This window comes from Uloborus diversus, chromosome 9 (assembly GCF_026930045.1).
Source record: "Uloborus diversus isolate 005 chromosome 9, Udiv.v.3.1, whole genome shotgun sequence".
In the NCBI taxonomy this organism is placed as follows: Eukaryota; Metazoa; Arthropoda; class Arachnida; order Araneae; family Uloboridae; genus Uloborus; species Uloborus diversus.
The window spans coordinates 36,227,466-36,251,252 of NC_072739.1; the positions used below are offsets into that span (position 1 = coordinate 36,227,466).

Here is a 23,787-nt window from a genome sequence, read left to right on the forward strand (position 1 = left end):
TAAATAAAAATTTTTTTGAAAAGCATTGAAAAAACAAAAATGAAAATTATAAAATAATAACAATATGCCAACATGACGTTGTTATTTCTTATTTTACTTTTTATGCACAAAGGTATTTATTTAACCAGGGGTGCCGACCTGGGGGGGGGGGGGGTCATGGCACAAACTGCGCCATTGAAATTTTTAGGGAGGATTGTTTTGAGTGGTTTTTTTTTTAAAATTTTTTCTGGGGGGAGGGGATCTTGCTTTTTTTGTGGGGGTGGGGGTCTTTGCAAAATTTAGAAGCGGTGTGCCCTTTTTCTAAGTGGAGGGGGCACCCCTGATTTAACTTAAGCTTTGCAGAGAACTCATTATTGTATTTTGCATCCAAAAATAATACAATTATTAAGTTTGAAAACTATCACATCCTTGTATGAAATGGCTTTTTCATTGCAATAAACTTACTTTAAGGAAAGTACCATATTTGAAACAAATAAACATTTGATTTATTATTTGAAATTAATTTAAAAATAATTAAGCAATAAAAAGAAGTATGCAAATATTGCAATTGTTTCACAGAAAATTGCTTGCTGCATTTCAGATTTCAATCCTTTTGAGTAATTTATTTATTATTATTTTTGTTAGATATTTTGAGGAACTTTTCAGTTTTGTTTCAAACCTGAAGTAAAACTTAGCTTAAAAAGTTTTTTCTTCTCAAAATTGAAATTATAATCCTTTTCGATCCTGCAAATATTTCAATTAGTTTTAAATGTGGAAGTTATTTTTATCATATTAGCTTAGAATGCCTTTTTATTTTAATTTAGTTTTAATGAATCATCAATAAATCTTTTTTGCAGACTGAACTTGAATGAAATTAGCACTTTAGTTTGATCCTTTGGAAAAAGAGAATAAATTAAAATTAAAAAATTATTTCAAAATTTCTAATGAGATATTTGGATGCCTCACTTGACAAATTGACTAACTCCATGAAACAAAAAGTAGATAATAATTATGAAGAAGATGGTGCTATCCATAAGAGTAAATAGGCCCTTGTGTTACATTTTCTGCCATCACATGTTCAAAAAGATACTGAACCCAAATTTAATATAAATTCACATACTAAGCATTGATAAAAGACTATTAAAGCAGAAATAAGGATTTTTTTTAAAAGTGGAGTTAATCGATGTTTCAATTGAGGCATCCGTTAAAAAATATATATAAATTAATGAAAAACTTTCCTTTATATGCTTTGCAGAAAATTGTTAGCTGTGTTAGAGATTGCATCCTGTAAAGTGTAGAAATCATTTTTTTGAAGTATTTTATCAAAGCCTGCACTATGGATCTCGAATTGCTAGTCAACAATTAGCCAAATTTTAAAAGTTTTAGCCTTATCCCAAAACATTTAGCAAAAGACTTAAATTTAATAAATTTTTAACTGTGAATTTTTATGTTTTTGTTTTTCACTTCAATCAGAAAAACTGGAATAATTTTATAAAATATGCATTGTAAGTGCTTATTATTTTCACTATGCAGTTTACACTTAAGTTTAATAAATACTTAATAACAATGCATTAGACATTGAGTTCCTAATTTATTCTTAGTTTTTTATTACAAAATTTCTAATAATAGTTTTGAGGATTGAGGAAAAATCTTATTTCTGTTTTTTGTGGAAATTTCTTAAGAATTTTATGTTGGCCAATATTTTTGCCTAGTTGGAGTTTTTTCGCTGTTATATTTTTATAGCATTTGGCGTGGTGACAAATGCTTCGCGCCGGCTCAGTTTTATCATACCAAACCACTGTAGAAATCATGCTGCTATATTCCTGGCTTAGAACGAATTATTTTTAATAATATTTCTTGTTTTGCTTATTAATGCTCACAGTATTTTAGATTTGAAAGACTGAGTTATTTGATTTTTATTTGTTTTTAAATTAAGATAGTATTTTGAAACAACTTATTTGTATATATTTATTATTGCTGTTTTTCAAATGGAGAAAAAAAGAATATTTAAGAACTTTAAAAGATAAAAAATAAATAAATAAATAACAATGGTTTGCTCTTGATCTCTGATACATTAAGTAATTTAATTTCAGTTTTTTAACCATTAATGAAGCATTTTTTTAAATACTAGATTTAAAGTAAAATTTAAATTTTATTTGTTATCAATACAGTATATTTTGCTTTTTTTTTTTGCATTTTTTGGGAGAGAGGGAGGGGAGAACCCAAATTTATTCAAATTGTCACCATTCAAGTTTCTTATTTCTAAGGTTGTCATTGGGTTATACTTTTTTAAATTCAGGTTAATTCTGCTGTCCAGTGTTAATCTTAATAAATGGACCTATGGGTTTTTATTGAGTGTTTATAAGTTGTATTTCATGTGGCAGGGTTTCAAACGAATATATTCTCTTGGGCATGTTTTTTGCAAAAAAAATTAACTAGACTACAGATATTGAGCAATTATACATTATAATATTTATTGTATAGAATAATGTTAAAACTTGAATTTCACAGCAAGTGTTCCTTTTTGTTTCTGAACCCATAATGCAGTTAAGATAACATTGGTACCATTTACCCATTATGTTATAGTTTTGCTGTTAATGTGCCATGTTTCTTTCCTTTTTCCTTAGAAGTTGAAATAGCAGTCGTCAATTCAAATTTGCATCCTGAAATAAATGCTAAGCACCCAGTTACACACTCACCTTGTCATCTTACCGATCTTATCAGAGAAACGTCCGTGAACGAATTGAAATATAAAATTAATAAAATGAGCCTTGAATTTGAAGTGAACTAGTTATAAAGTAAAATGTATTCTTTTGTACAGATTCGAGTATCACTCCTTTGGCATATAACACACAGTCAGTGCCTCGGCTACGATTGTTGAGCAAACTTTTTTTTTTCCAAATATAGTATGATTTTTATACAATACTTATAAAGGTTTTTTTCATACTAATAAAATATTTAATGGATTAGTCAAATTTATTCTACCCGAAAAGATGGAAGGCACATGCCCCTGGGCTACTGCAAAATAGGCCTGAGCTTGTCTACTTTTAGTCTCTTTTTCATGGTTTAAAGTATCTTTTCTCTACTTTTTTGGGGGCTTATTTTGTTCCTCGGCCTGTTTTTAAATTGGTCCCTGCAGAGTCCAATACACATTAATGTATACCTAGTATACGTTTTTTCATTTACCGTAAAATCCCGAAAGTAACCTCCTTATCGATTATAGCCCCCCCCTCCTTTTTTGTGGAAAGTGAAATTATTTTAAAATCCTGAATATACCCCCCCCCCCTTTTTACCTGAAAAAAAATCTGATCATCTTCATTTTCCACTCCCTCTAAAAAAAAAAGGATAACATTTTCTGCTTTACTTGAAAAGCAATTACAGAGGTTTAGTTCTCCCTTCCCCCCTCCCCCATGTGCAGGTTTTCTTTTCTAAAAAAAAAAGAAAGAAAACAATGATTTGAACAAAAAATAAAAAAATGGTCTCCACGGTTTATTCTTTCCAAAATGTTTCAACTCCTTTTGATGCAAGGGCGCCTGTTTTTTTTTTTTTTATTGACAGTATTACAGCAGAAATTTATTTGACTGTACTGCTTTTTATTTACTTTAGAAGGAGCGTTTTTGTTCTGACTTGTGAAAATGAACAATCTTCAACACGACGCCATTTTGAAAACGTGGCGCCATTTTGGAAATGCGTTGCTTAAAAAGTAGCGCGAAACTTAAAAATAACCTTTTTTAAAGGCAGAATAAAATAATTGAACGAGTTAATGATCATCAGAAATATATATTTCACAAAATCAAATAAGAGATTTGTCTCTGTTTGCGTTCGCGAACTTTGCAAAGCTCAGTTTTCGAAATTACGATCTTCGTAAAGAATTGGCGGCCGTGATTGCGATTTTTGCTTTTATTCTGAAACAAGAACGTTAAGATTTTGCTTCTTTTACTGTAACCTTATTACATTCAGTACATGATGAATTTTCAAGCGATAAATTATAGGGATTTCGCCAACTAAGGTACAAAATCCTTTCTTTTGAAAAAAATGGCGCCCACATGCAATTTTTTACTACTTGAAAATTAGGACAGGTTTTTATTAATTAATTTCTCACTCTTCATTAATATTAACTCTTATTTACTTATTTCTTTTCTGACTCTAAAATTAATTCTACTAAAAACAATTATTTTGGCTCATTTTTCAAAAAAATCTCGATTATAACCCCCCCTTCTGAAATTAACAAGTTTTGTTTTGAAAATAGGGGGGGGGGGGGTTACTTTCGGGATTTTACGGTATATGCTTTTTCCATGCAGTCCTTTCAGAAACGTATAAACAGTGCTTCACTGTATCTGTCTGGCTGTGATCAAGGCTGGAGGTCTAGAGGGAAAATGACTGGCTTTGACACTGGAAATTTTTTGAGCCTTCAACTCTTCACTCTTGACTCTTTTACCAGAAAATCGGCTAGACTCCGAAGCATGGCTGTAATTTAAGTTAAATAGTAAGCTTGCTTATGAAGGGTGGGGGGGGGGGGGGAGCATACTTGTTCTGTTTTTGCAGACCTCAATATTTCTCCCCAACCAATGAGAGGTTGATTTCACTTTTTAGCTGCTATGTTTCTGATTTTTCTTTTCAAATATTAAAGCATTTTTAACTCTAGAAAAAATATTTATTTTGATTTTAAAGAGTGAATTAAGAAATAAACAAAATTACATCAATGCAATACCAAAAAAGTGTAACATGTTTTAACAGGAAATAATCAGTGTCAACACTATTGAACAAGTAATACAAAGTGAAATTTTTGTCAAGGCTCAGTAAGAAATAAAATTAATGTTATTTTTAATGAAAAAAATCGATCCATCATTTATTGCTCTCCTTGCTAGTTATCTATCTGTATTGGAGTGGTTTTTTTAGAAATGACCTTTAAAATTTCCATCATTTTAAAAGTGGTATATCAAATTTAGTAATCTTCAAAAAAAAAAAAAATCTGTGTAATTTTATGTTTTATTCACAGAATCAAACTCCATATTTGAAAATTACTATAGTTTCCGCATTACATTTTCAAAAGCTTTCAATAAGAAAATCATTTATGTTTAGTTTAAGGCCAAAATTTTACTTTTAGGCAAAATTGCATGTCCTCCTGGACGTTTCCGCTGTGCTAACAACTATTGCATTTCTCGAGTTAAGGTATGTGATGGCCATGATGATTGTGGGGACAACTCTGATGAGCAGCCAAAATTCTGTAAGTTGAATCAGTGTATTTTCAGATAATCTTCCCAAATATTTCTTTAAATTAACTATTGTGTGTGTGCTTTCTCCTCAGTTGTATTCCAATCACTGCTTATGATTTTCAAAGTTTCTCTCTACTGTCTCGTAATAAAAGTTTAACAATAAAAAAATGAATGAATAAAAATTAATCATATTGCACATTTGCTTTTATATGATTTTTGTGTTACATTCATTTGTTCAGTGGTGCAATGATTTTTTTTTCTTTTTTTCATGTATGAATAGGTCCTAACCACCAACAATGTGCAAGTCATCAGTTTCAATGTTCCAGTGGTCACTGCATTAATGAAATTTTTAGATGTGATCATTTTGAAGATTGTGAGGATTTTTCAGATGAAATTGACTGTGGTAAGTGCATTCAAATTGTATTTTAAGTTTAATATGTATTTCATTATTGTTTTTGATACTTATTTTTAGATGCTGTATTTATAAAACTCTTCAAAGAAAAACATCCAATTGTATTGTTATTCTTATTTATTAAAAACTATTTTCCTAAATGAGAAATCTGTCTGGAAATGAGCCTATCTCTCTTTTTATTAGTTTTGTTGCTGTTAATACTATTATTTTTAAAAGAAAAATTGCTGCAATGAAAATATATCTGTAGGGATGGGATGTTCATTTTACTTTTAACTCCTAGTTATTGGAAGTCTTCTTCAAGTAGGAAAGTCTTATCTTTGTTTTATAATAGAAAGTCGCCCGTCTAGGTATGATGGGTGAAAATTGCTTCTACTCTTCTACATTTGAATGAAGCAATTGCCTGTTTGGTGATATTTTGATATTTAAAATTTGAACCCTAATTCCAATAGATTAACCCTGAACTTCAGTAGATAGCGTTCATAGTTGACCATTTTTTCGTTTCTTCATTCCCCTGAAATGACAGTGTTACCTGTAAAACAGTTACCTTACTGGATCGAGTTCAGCCTTGTCACAATAAATCCTTTCCCTCCATGTTAAACATTACCAAAACTTATCAAATTATCATGCCGTGGCGCAAGTTTCATTGTTGAAACATGCGTGTTACTCAATCATCCGCTATTATTTATTTGAGGAGATAGTGGCTATTATCAAAGCCAGTTGATACGTAGGGGGTGTGTAGTCTCAAAGTAAAATGTATACCCTGAAACCAATATTAAAAAAGTAGTAATTTTTGTGTTTGAAACTTTTCAAAATGAGGATAGTAATAATAAACATTTGCTTCTCTCAGAGTATGGACCTTGTAGTTTTGGCACCTGTTCGCAACTGTGTACTGCTAAAAAGAAAGATGCGTATTCCTGTGAGTGTGTTCCTGGTTATCAACCAGTTCCTGGTGAAAAAGGATCTTGTCATGCTGAAGGTAAAATTGCAAGTTTTTTCAATTCTGTTTCTGTCTGTTTTTGTTCTGTGAATGTGAAATTTTCCTCAAGAGAGTGGATAGTGAAGAAAATTTATATTCTTAGTTTTGTTCCTCCCTTTCGGAAACTGCCTATCAATATAATTATTTCAAAAGATCAAAGCGGCAGCTTGAAAAATCAGTCAAATGATTTTTTAAATCTATTTCATCGAAAATCGTTTTATAATGTGGAAGGATAAATTTTTGTATTTTATGTTCATATGTTTTCACATTGCAGGGAAAGAAGCTGTAATATATTTAGCAAGTGAAAATAAGCTCCGTCAGATCACGCCATACAAACCATCATTGCATGAAATTAATGATGTGCTTAGCCCCGAAGCCAACAGGAACCGTATTGAGTCAATTGATGTCCTTTATCGAGACACAGATCTTATTGTGTTTTGGATTGATGTGCATCACAAGGCTATTTATCGGTATACGTACAAATTGTTGAACAATGACAGCGAAAGTAATGTCCGAAGAAAGAGAGAAGACAATCTTTCTGTGATTGTAAGTATGCAGGATTTATTTTTTCCATTATATTGATTATTAATGTACCATAAAGATAGATATTATGTAAAATGATTGTTTTGGGCATAACATATTAAAGTTAATTAAAAGAGTAAAGTTTCATTTGGTGCAAATAAGCTTGCTTCAAGATGGTAAACAGCTTTTCAGAGCTACTGCTCACTTCATTATTGTCAAGAGTTGAGTGGGGGGGGGGGGTGGCTACCGAGCCGAAGGAAGTTTGAAAACTCTATTTGTAAGACAGGAATAAAGTTTGGGTCTGCAAAAGAATGATTACAGATTCTATCTGAAATATTTTGAACTGAAAAGCTCTTATGAAGTCCAGTGCTGTGATGGTTGAAGATCCAAAAATTATTTTATATTCATGAAATTATTCTGCCCTTGGTACTGATGAAGTAGCAGTGGTTCTTGAAAACAACTTGTCATTTGAAAGTAGTTTTATTCCTGCCGATTGGCATTACCATTTGGTTTATTTTAGTATGTTACATGCAAAGTAAGCTTTTCATAAAACACAGTAAGCTTTCTGTTTCTAACACCTGAATGTGCATACATTTTGTTAAAAATAGAATGTTCTCATGTTGCTTAATTTGAAGTACTTTTTTGTGAGCATATCAAAATTTTTAATTTCTAAAGCATAATTCAACTTTACTACCAACTTCTTATCTCAAACTCTTTAACTCAAAGTGCAATTTGACAGGTTTTACCTCTGGAGTGATAATGCTTCTCGTTGTTTGAAAAACCTTATAAGATGGCCAGCTAAATTGCCTGTGAAAGAGATGCGGCATGGTTTTTTTTTTTTAAGTATGTAGGTTAAAGCACAGAGCTAGTATATTATTAGACTTTGTACTTCTTTATCCAGTAGGTAGAAACTAGCTCTCAACTTGCAAATAAAATAGTGGTCAAATAAGGGAAGGCTTCCATATTTGGGTCGCTTTCTTGCCACATCATAGTGAAGTTAAAATATGTATTTTATGAAGTTTGTGCTCGCCAAGAAGTAGTGGTCAAAAACACTTTTATGTGTACTGCCAAAATATAACCCTAGTGCATGCTATGGTTAAATTCTAACTCTGTGGGTTAAAGCACTTTCATAATGAACAAGTGGTACCCCGCATGGCTTTGCCCGTAGTAGAAAATTAAAAGGTCATTTGGTTTGCCTGTATATTTACAAATAATGGATGATGAATTTCTCGCCAATTTGCTATATTCATTTGCTTGCCCATGTTACGATTCCACGTTATGATAATTCCCTAATTTATTTGTCCGCGTTGTGATAATTTGCTCTGTAAAATTTTCTTAAAATTGGAATATAAAAAGAACAAAATTGAATTTTAGAAAAAATCACTTCGAGGTGCACACCCCCATGCTACAAACTAATTTTGTACCAAATTTCATGAAAATCGGCCGAATGGTCTAGGTGCTATGCTCGTCACAGGTCCTGACAGAGAGAGATCCAGATATCCAGACAGAGAGACTTTCAGCTTTATTATTAGTAAAGATAATGTGAAACAATTTAATGAGCTGTCCCATTCCTTCTAATTATAAGAAAAAGAAAAAGAATCTAAAAATAATTTGGGGAAAAGATGGATTTCTCTTGTAATTAACACTGCTGCATCTTACAGCCTCAAATCTTTAATTTATTTACCTATCTTTTACGCAAATTAAACTAAACTATGTAACTGCATTATTTTTCTTAAGTTTACAAACTTTTATTTAATTGAAACCTATTTTGGAAGGGTGGACAATATTTGTTACTTATTCCATATCACTGCACTTTATTTTCTCACTGCAAAGACATTATAGTATTAAGAAGTTTCTTACCATTATCATTTTAAATAACAGATTAATATAACTTATTAATAACTTGAATTAGGTTGAAGATGATAATATTAATAATTGTCTTACATTTTTTGAAACATTTCAATTTATTAGGGTTCATTTTTATTTTGGATGCTGCTTTACATAAATTATTTTTTGATGTGCTCTGTTCTGAAACTTTCTTATAATTTTGAATATTTTAGATAAAAGACTTGGCTGAACCTAAAAGCATAGCGGTTGATTGGATTAACAATCACATATATTGGGTAGACGCTGGAACAGATACCATTTCTCTGGCTTCTCTGGATGGATCTTTGCATCAGACTATTATATCCACAAATGTAGATCAACCTACTGACATTGCAGTAGATCCTGAAGCAGGGTAGGTTGTGTCAGTTGTAAAAATTATGGTAAAACAATAATCATTACATGGCAGCTTCATAATCATAGTTCATTATTTATATTATTATTCTTGGTTGTCAGAATCAGTATGTAATAACGTGTTTGTATGTGTGTATGCAATAATCAACTTGTTCCTGTTTTAAGAAAATTTTGTGATTATTTCTTCATTTGCCATCTAATAGTTTTTGTCTTAGTTTACAGATTTTGTTCGTCAATCATTGTTCTTACATTTCATGATATTAATATGAAATGTTTTTCTTTTTGCCTTTGCCAATCAATATGTTATACCCCAAATTGCTACTTTTTAATTCATCATTTATTTTTTTGGATTATTTACAATGTTTTTATAATTGTTTTAAACTTAAATTACATGACTAGAGTTGCAAAGATTTGCCCCTCTTAACATTCATTTATATAAAACAAATGATGTTTGTGCATGTATGTTTCTATTTGTTTCTTGTGCATGAGTTGTTACAACATCTTTGTATGCTTTCAGTAGCATACAAAGCATGTAAAAGATAATTTGTTGCTATGTTACTATAGAAATAATGTACTATTTTTTATACATAAATAATTTTGCGTTTTCAATGTGTTTTAGGGAAGGTCAAGATGTACAATATCTAAAATACTTGGTTTATTTAATTTCGTGTATGCACACGCTAAAAAATAATATAAAAAAGACACTGTACAGTAATTTCTTTAACTGTTAAAATTTCACTATTCTATTTAAATAGTTCCAACTGCTAGTGACATTTTTTAAAGTTAGTTGCTTTCGTTGATATTTGTATTTCTATTATCAAAAGTATATCTATTTTTCAGTACCATGATCTTCACATTCTCCTACTTCTTGTAATAGGTTTATTTATTGGACAGACTGTGGAACCAGTGCTAAGATAGAAAGAGCACAATTGGATGGAAGTGATCGACAGACGATTGTTGAAAAGAATATAATTTGGCCAACTGGCATTGCTATTGACTATCCAGCCAAAAGAATATATTGGGCAGACCCTAAAACATCTCGTGTTGAATCTGTTAACATGGATGGAAGACATAGGCATCTCATTAAAGCTTTCCAATCTTGTAAGCATTTTTTAAACTACTATTAATGGAACTTTTCTGTTATGGATATGTCACTTGGCGTAGCAACTTGTTTACTTTCAACCTTGGTGAAAACCGGAAAATTATGTTTTAATACTTATTTTTGTTATTCAGTATATTTATTTTACATTTTAATAGAGCATTCAGTAATTCAACACGTTATTCTAATGAGATTTTTAATTTTATTTTACAGCTTATTTTTTATTTTTAGCATTGTTATTATTATTATTATTATTATTATTTTTTTTTGATGGCTTAATTTAGATATTTTGCAGATTATTTTTCATTTTAATTGAACTTTAAGCATTGTTTCAAGGCTTCTTTTGTTTAAAAGTCGTTAAAAATTGCAAAATATTTGGAATCGCCAAACATAATTAGTTTTTTGTGCAACTTTTACCAAGCATGACAACATTTAAAAAATTGTCAATGTTAAAATGTGCCGCGACATATCTGTAAGGTAATAGGACCTTATTAATATTCAATTCTACATTTTTACAGTATCAAGAAAGGGAAAATGTTTAATTTTTAAATCTGTTGAAACATAATTTTTAACATAAAATCTTTGCCTAAATGTATTGTATCATCATTATTACGATTATTTTTATTATTATTTTATGCTGTGAGAGAACTTAGATGTAACAATTTTAAAACAGTTTGCTGAAAGGGTTATATATATAAAGTGAATTAATTGTTTCTAACATAAAATATGGGCATTTATTTTTTGTTCTTTAAAATTGTTCTTTATTGTTGTTAATTTTGTTCTTTAATTTGTAAACTTTTGTCTTGCAAACTAAAAATATAAACATTATTGATTATCTGGAAAGAAGAAATTAAAGAAAAACTTTCTTTCTTTATTTTCAGCTGAGGAAAAGCCATTCAAACTTGATGTTTTTGAAGACTATGTGTACATTACAACCATTCCAAGTAATGCTGTTATTCGCTTGGATAAATTTGGAAATGGCAACATTACTTATCTCATTCGAGGCCTCAACAAAGCGAATGACATTGTTTTAGTACAAGAAAACCGCCAGTCGAACAGTAAGTGGGACTGTAGTTCTTTCATACTCTTGAAAATAATTCATTAAGCATATAATTCATTGTACAGTTTCCTTCATTCAACATTTATTATTTAATTTGTTTGGAAGTTATTTGGTTCTTTTTGTTATCAAAAAAACAATTTTTAAATTTAATTTTTCAATTTATTTAAAACACATGTTTTGATGGTACATGAAATTCTCTTATTTTGCATCCAAATAGAAAATGATGCTATCAATTTAACTTTGGGTTACTCTTTTGGTTAATTTTGCACATCTAAATCTTTTACAAACCAAATACCAAACAAATGAAATCATGTATGTTTTTATTTGGTTTTATTAAAAACAAGAAAAATTATTCATTAATAGCAGACTCCCTTCAAATCCCCCCACTTCCCTTATCAATCTATTTTTCTTGCTAAATCGTTTTGGAAAAGTATACTTCTGACTTGTGTTTCAGGGTTGATCTTAAATTTTTTTTACAGATCTAAAGAGTAATATTTCCTTTCTTTCTAAAAAATGTACATAACAGACATTTTTATGCATGGAATTAGAGTATCATATTGGAAGATTAACTATTTAGGCAAATGATTTGCATTGTTTTCTTTCTTTTTTCTGAACTTTTTTTTTAAAAGTTCAAACAGATTTTTTTTTTTGAAGTTAAATTCTACTCTTAAAGGTACATAATACGTCAGCAATGTATTTTTATTGCACTCATCACATGATTTTTACCTGAATATTTTTTAATAAAAATTGGAATGAAAGAGAAGTAATGTTTTTTATGGAAAGTTTATGTACTTAGCATACCTCTTGTTTCTAGTGAGTTCTCCATGCTTGTCAGAAAACAATCCATGCAGCCCAAATACTTTATGCATTGCAAAAAACCAAACCTATTCCATCTGTCTGTGTTCTGAATCTGGTAATGAATCGGTGAGTGATGAAGTTCCAGACTGCATTGTTCCAGTTCCAAAACCAGAAGTTTTACCAGGTATTTCATTTGTTTTTCTTAACTTTATCCAGTTAACTAAATGTTAACAGAATGTGTTCTTTTCAGTTTTTAAAAAATTCCCTCTATTTTGCAGTAGTCACAATGTATGACATAATATAAAAGAAATATGTCTGTAATAATATTTAAATGTAATACTGAATGTTTCTTTTCTCAGTTCAATTTCTTTTTTAAGATTGCTTACTTTTTTTTTCCTTTTTAGAGCCAGTTTGTAGATTGAAATGTTTTAATGGTGGAACATGTTCCGTAAATGAAAACAATGATCCCTTTTGCAGGTAATATGCGTCGGACGTTATTCAAATGTTACTTGTTTTAAATTTATTTCTTCACTATTTCTATACTCGAAAATTGGACGTCAAGGTAGGACAGGTGAAAGTTGCTTCTACATTTAAACGAAGCTGTTACCTGTTTGGTGATATTTTGATAGTTGAAATTTTAATCCTAACTCCTGTGGATGAACCCTAAACTCCAGTAGATAGCGTTCATTGTTTACCACTTTTTTGTTTCTTCATTCTCCTAAAATGAGTCTTAACAGTAGAACAGTTAAATGACCGGTTCAGTTCAGCCTTGTCGAAATAAAGCATTTCCCTGCCTGTCAAGCATCGCCAAAAATATTATCAAATTATCATGCTATGCATTGAGTTACATTGTTGATGAGGTCAGGAACGTTACTTGATCATTCTATATTATATATAAAAGGATAACTTTCTATCTTAAATATTACCAAATGAAATGAATCTAGACTTCTTTTCTATTGCATTTTGCATACTGATAATTAAACTTGCATAAATTTGCCATAGATATTACAAAGAGGTTTTTTTGCTGCTGGATTTTTTTGTCCTAAAATAATTTGTTTGAAAATGAATCTCAGTGCAGTTATAAGACATAATACCAATAGCTTGGTTAATAGATAAATAAATAAATCCAGCCACAACTTTTTTCTGCCATATTTATTAAACTAACTATAGTTTATCGCATTTAGCTTCGCCACTAAATCCAAATGGGATGTACTACTATCGTAGATTTCGATGTTTATTTTCCGTTGCACAATTTTTATTGAAAGAAAATTTGATATCCATCTTAATTTATACATTTTTTTTCCCAGCTGTAAACCCACTTATGATGGCCCCAACTGTGAAATAAATAGATGTGCAAATTATTGCAAAAACAATGGCATTTGTCAAGTCGATGTTCCAAAGAATAGTGCATATTATAAAAAACCAGATTTAAAATGCAGGTAAGTTTTTGATAAGATTTAATGATTGGGAGTGTTGAAGAAATTATTATTTACCAAAAAATATTTTAAGGAGAAAATATTTATTTAGCAAACTGTATCTTCCCAGCAACTAAAATGTTATACTTAGAATGTAAATAGTTTTTTTCAGGAGACCAAAGAAAAAAATATAGTGAAGCACAAATAACTTAACACTTTCAGGTCTGAGCTATTTTGACTGCATATCTCCCTCCAGACTGGATTTTTTTTTTTTTTTTTTTTTTTTTTTGGCGCTTTGCATGATTTTTTAAAAAAATACTTGGAAGATGTGTATTTTAGTAATTTTTATTGTATTACGTACTTCAAGATGTTTTCTTTCGTAATAAAGGAACTATTTGAATGAAATAAAAATCAATTTTTAGTAAGAAATTGTCGAAAAAAGCATGTTTGAAACTTTAAAAAAAAGTTCCCCGTAGGAAAACATTATTTTTAAGTATAAAAGTTTACCCAGACTCAATTAAAAACTTACCTAAATCTTGAACAAATATCTGAAAACAGGTTTAATTCGAAAAGAAATATTATTTAATAAAATTTGCTTTTGTATATTAAATTTCAAAGCACAAACTTGAATTTAAGCCTATCACGATTCAAGTAATTATTTCTGCCTGGTGCTGCCATCTATATATTTTTTTGAAAGTAAAATGTTCGTAGATAGAATCTTAAAAGGTTACAAATGCATAGAACTCATACTTTTATAGATAATATCCTATTTTCTATTCCTAGTTGCCTTCCCATTTGGACTGGTGAAAAATGTGAAACTGCTATCAACAGATGTGATGATTTCTGCTATAATGGCGGAACCTGCTATAATGTCCAGAATCAAAGACATTGTACTTGCCCTGCGAATTTCTTTGGATTAAGATGTGAAAAATGCAGAACCATTAGGTAATGTTAGGATGTTTTGTTGTTACTTTATGTGAAGTTAAGAAGTAACCATCATGAGCTTGCTGAATGATGCAGCAATTGTAATGGAAGCGTTTTATTCATAGAAGTTATGGATCTATTCTTTATTGTTGATTCTCTGGTGGGGGTTTTCTCTCAATTTTTTATAGTATAAGTTGTTGAGGATTCATTAGTTCTGACAATCTAAGGGAATTATTTCTAGACCAATCTTTTGAATACAACACTTTTGTTGCAAATGCTGTTGTATCTCTGGCTTAAAAGGTTAAACTATCAGATCATTTTAGCCATTAAGTTCTTATGTAAAAGCTTACATTTATTTTATATATTTAAAAATGAACTTCTTATGAAATTAAATTTTTTTTCATATCAATGAATTACTTTTTGTGTGTGTCATTCCTGTCAGAATTTTTTTTAAAAAAAGGGTTACATTTTCACGTGTTCTTTATTTAAAAAATAATTTGAACTTTATTATCAAATTCTTGAGAAAGAATGGTTAACATTTAATAGGAAAGGTTTTCGCTTTAGATAAGCTTGAATATATTTTTTTCTATAGACAATAATTGGTAATTTGACAGGTTTTTTTTTTTTTCGTTATAGCTAATTCAAAACTGGTGTATTTAGTGATTGTTACTTATACTTATTAATCTTATGACCATGCTTTGTCAAAATATTTTTAAAGAAATAGACAATGTTAAGATATAACCAAGATTAAATCTAAATGCCAATGTGAGATTTTTTTGTCTGGAAAAATTTGTTTTGTTTCTTTGTTCATTGTAATGTCTTAAAAAGTTTTTTACTTTGGCTTGCAGCTTGATAACCTACATTGATTGGTTTTGCTCTGGAGAACTAGATTTTTTTTTTTAAATTTGCAATCTGAAAGCTTCATGATATTCAATCTTTTGTGGCTTTACCATAGCTTAAAGCCAGGAAAGAGTAACCATTGTAATTATTCTCCTATATGGAGATTTAAATCTTGTATTGATATTGAAAAAATAAAGATATTATTTTGTTTTTTAGCTGTCAAAATGATGGCATATGTAGACTGGAAACCTCTGGAAAATATTCTTGTGCTTGCATGGCTGGATACCATGGGCCTTCATGTGAATTGTCCAAGTGCACTGATTATTGCCAGCATGGGGATTGCTCTATTGTAAATGGTGTTCCAATGTGTAGTTGTGATGCTGGTTATTCTGGAAAACAATGTGATCAAGATCTTTGTGATGTACTGTGCTTAAATGGAGGTATGATATAAAAGCCTTCAGAAAAATGTTATGAGGAAATCTGTAATGTATGATTTAAAGTACCCGAAAATATATTAGATGACATTTAATTTAGCTGTATTTGAATTTAAAAGATATGAGTTGTTGTGCTCATTGGGTCGAATAGAGTCTGGTCGCAATTAATTCAGTGAATTAGAGTTCTGCTGTACTCTTTTAATTTCTGCTTCAAACTCTCAATAAAGATAACCTTAAACACCATGAAGGTTGTTTAAGGTTATCTTTATTGAGAGTTTGTTCAAATTAACAGCAATTAGACTAACAAACATAGAAACTACTGTTAATGAACTCATTTATTTATGTTTTTGCTATATACAGGTGCTTACTGCTCTTATTCTAGCAGGGAGATTGCAGTTGAAAAATGTTGTTCCCTGCTTTCAAATGTTCTTTTTATATAATGTGCTTCATATTGATACTTAGTAACCTTTTTATTAATTTTGATACTTAGTAACAACATCAAAATGTTTTAAATAATTGTGAGATCAAATTCCAGATTTACAGTAACCTTTTTATTAATTTTGATACTTAGTAACAACATCAAAATGTTTTAAATAATTTTGAGATCAAATTCCAGATTTACAGCTAAAATGTTTAAACTAGTTTTAAATTTGAACTATATTATTTGTAATGTAGATGAAGGCAAAAGTTTCTTCAGATTTCTTTAGTCATTAATGTGCTTTCAAAATAACATAAAATCCAAGTAAATAATTGCAATTGAAACATTTTTTTAGGTACCTGCAAACGTGGAGCAAAGAAACCAAGTTGTGCTTGTCCTAAAGGATTTCAAGGTCGACGATGTGAGCAAGACAGATGTGGTTGTTTGAATGGTGCCACCTGTGTTTCTACCAAAAATGAAAATGGAATAGATTATGCTTGCCATTGTCCTGCCAAATACTCAGGAACACACTGTGAAACCTTCAGCCCCTCTTCCTGTGCTGATATTGTTTGTGAGAATGGAGGGACATGTCAAATGTCCAAGGGAAATCCAATTTGCAAGTATGTAGCAGAATTGAAATTCCTTTAAGCATTTATTCTTATGTTTCTCTATGTCTTAAACCAGGTAGATAGTTTGGTCTCTTAGATAGTGGAAAATGTTTTAAAACACTAACTGTGAAAGAGTTTGATTTTTGAAATGTTAGTACAGTAAAACCTCGTTATGTTGTCACTCAAGGGACCAAAAAATTTTGACCACTTATGCGGAGTGACTACTTATGTGGAGTGGGAAATAAAGAAGGGAAAAAAAAACTTCTCACAAGTACTTTCATGAATAGCTGTAGAATTCGGTGAGAAAACCAAAAACTTGTGTAATTAATGTCTATAAATTAGTGGAAATTATGAAAAGAAGGAAAAAACACTCGTTATAGTTACCTAGTTTTATTTTCTTTTACTTATACATTACTTAATCATAATAACTCAATTTTAATGTACTTACTGTTCATTAAAACAATCAATCAGTGTTGACTGATGAAATTGTTGCTTACTGAAAATAAATCTGTCTTCTAACGTGCTTCAAGCTTTAAAGTCTGCGTCTGTTGTACCTTTAGCGAATGTTAAATACTGACAAACGTTCTCCAGGTATTAAATTTTGTCTGTCTTGCTGGATGGAGTTTGATTCATATGATTGGTACTAGACAGAGTCGCAGCAAGAAGTATGCTTTGAATGACCAGAAGTGAGAAGCGAGATGTCAAGGGAAAATGACTATCACACAGCATTTCAACTAAGTCTAACGCTATTTTCTAAGATCCGATAAGAAAAGAGAATTTTAGAAAACAATTTTTGAGTGACTAGTTAATTGGGGTAAAGTTAAATTTGGTGACCAGTAAAAGATGATCATTTTACATTACTGTGAATGAGACCTTGTCGGGACCAAAGGAAAACGACCACTTAAGCGGAGTGACCACATAACGGTTGCCTACTTATTGAGGTTTTACTGTAATTTGTACAAATTTTGTTCTAATAATTTTGCACTAATTAAATTTAAATGCAAATTAGTCGTTTCAAGTGCAGTGCTATTGATTTAAGAAACCGTATGATGACAGGGTTTGTAGAGTGCTTAAAAATGTTGGTGCCATTTTCTTAAAAACACTTTATCGTGAATACAGCGTGTGATAATAAATTACATTACATCATATGCTGTTGACTAAATCAGTGTTAACTAAAGCCATTTGTTAAAAAAAGCTCTTAATTGGGCTTGGAAAAAATTTTTGCTAGCTTCACTATCCATTTACACTTATGGAATAGTATCACATTTTAAATTAACCAAAAAAGTTAAAATTTGTTTTTATTTTTTAAAAATAATTTAATGGTAAGATTTTTTTTTGGACAAATTTAGCTGAAAAGCTATTCAAATTTTGTTGGTAGATATTCTTGACCACAATCTATTTTTCAAACTGTATAAATGAAAGTAATAATAAATTTGTAATATTAATTAATCTTTTAGGACGTTTAGGAGTTTGAACTCTTTTATAAATCTTCTAATTATTCCCAGCTGTCTTTTACTTTCTGTGGGTTTCTTGCACTTTATCTACTTTTTTGCATTTCTTCTGGTTTTTTTTCCTCTCTATCCAAAAAGCAATACTGGAATTGATGGCTTAAAATTTTTACTTTCCTCATTTCTTCAAATGAAAAATTATCTTACAGGCTTAAAACGTCGACTGACTAGCCATTTCCCTCCTTACATTTTGTGCCTTTTTTCTGGGATGAGATAGGCTCAAATTATTTCATCAGCGTAATGCTGTGTTTGTTTAGCTGCTTATGTAGGTCACAGAACTTTACCTGAAATGATCAAGCAACATTAGATGTATTCATTTCATCCTTGAACTCCACTCCTGTTATATTTTGTATTCTGTCTTATTATTTTTCTGTTTTTGGGGTCTTTATGTTCATTTTTAAGTTTCTGATGTGATTTTTGTAATTTTGCTTTCCAAGTCATTTATTTACTGCATGTTCCATTTAAATACTTGAGATTATTCTAAGAAGGTTTGTTGCACACTTTATATATAATGTTTGTCAATTTAATAACATATATGAAGTTAAAGTTGTCAACTTCATTTGTGTAAATATGTGCATTTGGTTACTTACAAATTAACTAGCTTTGCTCAATGTAATATGGTTTTAAAATGTTCTTTTAATGATAATTATTTCCTGGATTATTAACAAAAGTAAATATTGAATCATAAAACATAAATGTAATATTCTTTAATTTGTGAAATACGAAAAGAGACTCGAATTTTAATTTTTTGAGATAAAAAAATTAAAGTGATGATTATTTTCTTGTATATGTTTGTGTGATTGTAGAAAAACTAACAAATGTTAAAAAATACAAGTGTCTAATAGCTAAAAAAAAGTTAAAACTATTTATAGTTGAATGCTCTTTTTAATACTTACTGAATAATTGATACAATAAAAATGGTAAAATCAGTGCAAATAAATAAATGATATAACGCAATTGATACGTTAATATTTGAAGACAACTGGATGGTTTCTTTTTTTCTATGTTATTCAGGTGACAAGCACTGGAAAATGCCCAATAGGTTCTTCACAACCAATCCTATCATTGATACACAACTTTTCTATTAGAATTCACTTGCATTCTTAAGCATTCTGATTTTTAATGCCCAGTTTTTAATCTAGTAATAGTTTGGAAATTAGTTTTAATGCACAATTTATTTCTTTCACGATATAAATAATGTTAGAAGTGAGCTTTCATTACTGCATGACATTTGCAAGCATATTTTTCCTGCTGAATTTTTGAGATGATAGGTATTTTATTCATATGGTTAATGATGAATCATAATGATATTTTCTTCATCATACTGATACTCTACAAATTATAGTAAGAGTTTTCTGTGTTATGTTTTTAAATTTTCCTTCTTTGAGCTAAAAGTACATAATGTCCAAATTTGTTTTTAAAACTGCCACGTGTCTTAAATTTACTTTTTGTTAACAAGTACAGTTGAACTTTCTTAACAATGTTACATTTAACATGAAATAACTGCAGAAACAAACAATTTTTTTGCTGAGTTTGGTTTGCTATTTAACTACGCAAGAAATTTCCTACATAATATGCATATTAAGTTATTTGTAAGTCATCATAAATAATGTGGTGAAAGTCTCTGCTGAGATGATCAAAACTTTCTGACCCCTACACTGGAAATTTTAGCAATTAGATACTGCAATTTCCTTTTTAGAAACAATTCTTCATTTTATGAGGGCATAGAAGGCCCATTGTGTATCAAGAAGAAAATGTTAAATCTTTTGCATATAGAATCAAGTCTATACAATTGTTTACTTGGGGACATTTAAATTTGCTTGGAGATAAAACGATCTATCTACCGTTGTGAATTTTAACCTGTCTCTCAATTGCTGGTTATTATCTTCCTTTTTCATTTTTTTTCCAAAGAAAAGGAATGAGTTTAAAGGTATAAGTTTAAAGGAATAAGTTAAAATTTTCTGAGTGTATTAATAAATATATTATAATGTGTATATTTAGCAACAATAAATAGTGCCAATAATTTTTCAAATATAGGAAAGCATTTCTTTACTTTTTTGGAGTATCACTTATTCAATTATTATGAATAATGGCTAATACAAACAAAGTTGCGGATTTTTGACATTAAGTATTAACAGAGTTCAACTGTATGTATAGCAAATTTGTTTTTCTTTGAGGCTATGCTAGCAGGTAAATTAGTTTATGCAATCAAAATACTTTTCTTTTTGTGCAAAAAGTTCAAATTATTAAAACAATGTTAAAATGAACAAATAACATAAAATTGCAAACATGTGTTTTAGAGCAGTAAGTTACCGCCCACAGGGCTAAGGCAGAACTTTCGATTATTGACCATTCCAGACTTGTGAGTGCATTACAAGGACGAAATTGCAGTCTCTGGATTTCATAACCAGGCTTTTGGTATATTGCATGTGTTTCAGAGTTTCAAGAGATCCCTTTTTCAGTGCTACGAAATGAGCTATGAATGAAAGGAGTCTATAAACCTTGGATACAAAAAGATGGCAAAAATGACTTGATGGATGATATATTTCATTAAATAAATGGAAAAAGTTCTTATACAAAAACTTTTGCTAGAAATGTTTTCATCAGCATTTGTTCCTCTCTGCATTTGGAAAAAGGATTCCTTGTAGGCTTGAAACACATGTCTAATTTTACTACCACTTGTATTTTCAACATTGTTTTACTGCTTTTAAATGATTTATGATGAATTGTTTTACTGCTTTTAAATGATTTATGATGAATAATTATGATGTTTAACAAATAGTTGTCTTTTTTTATGTGTCTGTAGAAAACTTCTTCTTGTATTAAGTTGTACTGATTTTTCCATAGCTGCTTACCAGGTTGGGTTGGTCTTCTCTGCGAAATGCAGTCTGACAACTGGGATAAATGCTTAGGCTATTGTCTTCATGGAGGTGTTTGTACATTGCCCTCAAATGGTGTTGGTTCCCCTATGTGCACGTGAGTTTTTTTCTTTGTACATTGAACTCATAGTTTTTAAAATTAATGTACTTTTCACTAACAATTACATTGGGAAAAAAATAGGAATTTTTAAAACATGAGAAAATAAATATTTTAACTTTGTTTTGAATTCAATATAAGATAATATTAAGAACGCACTTAAATACATTATTTGAGTTCTAAAAATTTTTTATTGCAGTGTCTGGGATTTTTCATTGTTTAGCTTCAATTTTTGTATCTTACTTTTCAATCTCAAGTATTTGTTAGGCTATAGCACATCTGTAGGAACACTGTATGTATGGTTTTGTGTTCAAATTTAAAATTTGTTTTTTGCCTTTTTTCCCTTTTAAAAATTGTTGGAAAGAAAAACTTGCTACAATTTAAAAAATTGTTCACCTAATTCTGAAGTGTAAAATATTTTTTATTGAATATAACTCCAATAAAAATTATTTCAGCAATTGCTTTAATTATGCTCATAATTACGTCAAGTGATAATACTAGGCACAGAATTAGTTTATTGTTCATAATCTAAAAAAAGTCAAATGCATACAAAATGACTTCGAAGTTGGGGGGGGGGGGGGGAGAGAACACAATTTTCTCTTTCTTATAATTATGGAAATTTTAATGTTTTTAGGATACTTTTTAAAACATTGATAAGACCTGTTGTCCATAGGAGTAAATGTTAGGCTCTCAACAGGACAGAAGAAGAGCTTTTTTTGATTTTTCAGAGAAAAATTTTAAGAAAAATTTTTGGACAAATAAAACAAGATAACTGTTGGAGATGAGTTTATAACCATGAAATTTACAAAAAGTACATGAACCTAACATCTTAAAGGTTATAAAGGCATCTTGCATTAGGTGGCTGGGCCACATATTTCGATATGCAGATGCGCTCCCCCTCAAAAAGCGTCACCTTCTCCAACATTGAAAGAAAACGCCGAAGAGGGAGACCCCCCAGTCAGATGGCTGGATGGGGTGGAAAAGGACTTAAAAGTAAAAGGAGTGAACCGACGGAGGGCCATTGCACGGGATAGGGTTAGGTGGGAAAGACTTCAAGAGAGGATCTTGGCCTGCAACAGGCTGTAGCATCAGTGAAGAAGATACTTTTTAGAAGGGAATAATAAACAATGATCCCATAATGCAATCGCCCAATATGCAATGTATGTTGAAAAGAAAGAACTTAATTTATTTATTTTTTTTAAATCACTTGTAGAAATTGAGGTAAATATTGTTCTCCCCCCCCCCCCCCCCCCCCCCCGCCAAACTCTTTTTGTATGCATTTAACTTTATTGTTCATAATCCAAAAAAAAAAAATCTTTTATGTGCCTAGTATTATCACTTGGAGTAAGTATGAGTATAATTAGAGCAATTGTCAAAATTAAGCTCCCAATTTCATTGTTTTTTTTTTCTTAAACTATATGTGTTACAGGTGCGCCAGAGATCGTGCTGGGAAGAGATGTGAAATCAGTACATCATGCAATAACTTCTGCTTCAATTATGCAACCTGTGTTCCAGCTTTAAATGCTGATGAAAAACCTACATGCATGTAAGCAAACTTCATTAAGTTAAAATATAAAGATTTTTTCTTATATATACAGTGGCCGCCACTTATAAGAACCACGTTTGTTCTAAATAGTTTTTATTCCATAAAGCGACTAATTCAATAACTGGATTCTGTTCTATTTTTGATGATTTGATTCATCAGAGCGGTTGCTTCAATTAACCGGCACGCATTGTATGTGTCTATATTTAAGAGCTGTGTTTAAAGATAATTATTTATTGCAATGTTTAATGTTCTAGATGGAATTTAAGTGTTTTAACTGGTTTTCTTGTTAAATTAATTTTCTGATGCATTTTAACTTTTAGTATTGAATTAAAAAGATCTAGATATTTTCTCTTAATTCAAGTTTTTAAATGAAAAACTAATTTTTCTATCACAACTCATCCGTAAGAAATAATGAAATGAGTTAGTGTGCATATGTACAATACAGGTTGTCCTTAAAAGTGCTCTGGGATTTTGATGCAAAATGTTGTAAATACAATTATATAATTAGGTTAATGGTATACATATGTACTTAAAGGTTAATGTATCAAGATTTTTATCATTTAGTGGTATTTCTATGTGTGCTCCGTTTGTGGCAAAGCACACATCCAAATCTAAATCAATCCCGTTGTCTTACAGCAGCCTTAATACGCATCTTTCTTTATGTATTTTAATTGTAAGTTTTTGGTAAGAAGGATGTGTAGTTCCAAAACTGATTTGAAATTGACTGCTTAGTTCAAAAATTATAGAAAGCAATCAAAATTCTTGCACAAAATATGTTAATATATATATATATGTATATGTATATAATACTAAGTTAA

At 30.1% G+C, this 23,787-nt stretch overlaps 1 protein-coding gene across 1 annotated transcript in view; it reads left to right on the forward strand.

Annotated features, from left to right (window-relative positions):
- The window catches only part of LOC129230024 (low-density lipoprotein receptor-related protein 1-like), a 214,643-nt gene that overhangs the window by 185,630 nt on the left and 5,226 nt on the right, over window positions 1-23,787 (forward strand). Inside the window, exons 49-63 of the mRNA XM_054864409.1 lie at window positions 5,087-5,206; window positions 5,476-5,598; window positions 6,455-6,583; window positions 6,858-7,129; window positions 9,166-9,344; window positions 10,221-10,444; window positions 11,324-11,500; window positions 12,317-12,495; window positions 12,707-12,777; window positions 13,608-13,739; window positions 14,499-14,660; window positions 15,696-15,919; window positions 16,687-16,951; window positions 21,295-21,423; window positions 22,853-22,969. Of these exons, the coding sequence (XP_054720384.1) occupies window positions 5,087-5,206; window positions 5,476-5,598; window positions 6,455-6,583; window positions 6,858-7,129; window positions 9,166-9,344; window positions 10,221-10,444; window positions 11,324-11,500; window positions 12,317-12,495; window positions 12,707-12,777; window positions 13,608-13,739; window positions 14,499-14,660; window positions 15,696-15,919; window positions 16,687-16,951; window positions 21,295-21,423; window positions 22,853-22,969 (2,503 nt within the window). The remainder of the gene's footprint in view (window positions 1-5,086; window positions 5,207-5,475; window positions 5,599-6,454; window positions 6,584-6,857; window positions 7,130-9,165; window positions 9,345-10,220; window positions 10,445-11,323; window positions 11,501-12,316; window positions 12,496-12,706; window positions 12,778-13,607; window positions 13,740-14,498; window positions 14,661-15,695; window positions 15,920-16,686; window positions 16,952-21,294; window positions 21,424-22,852; window positions 22,970-23,787) is intronic.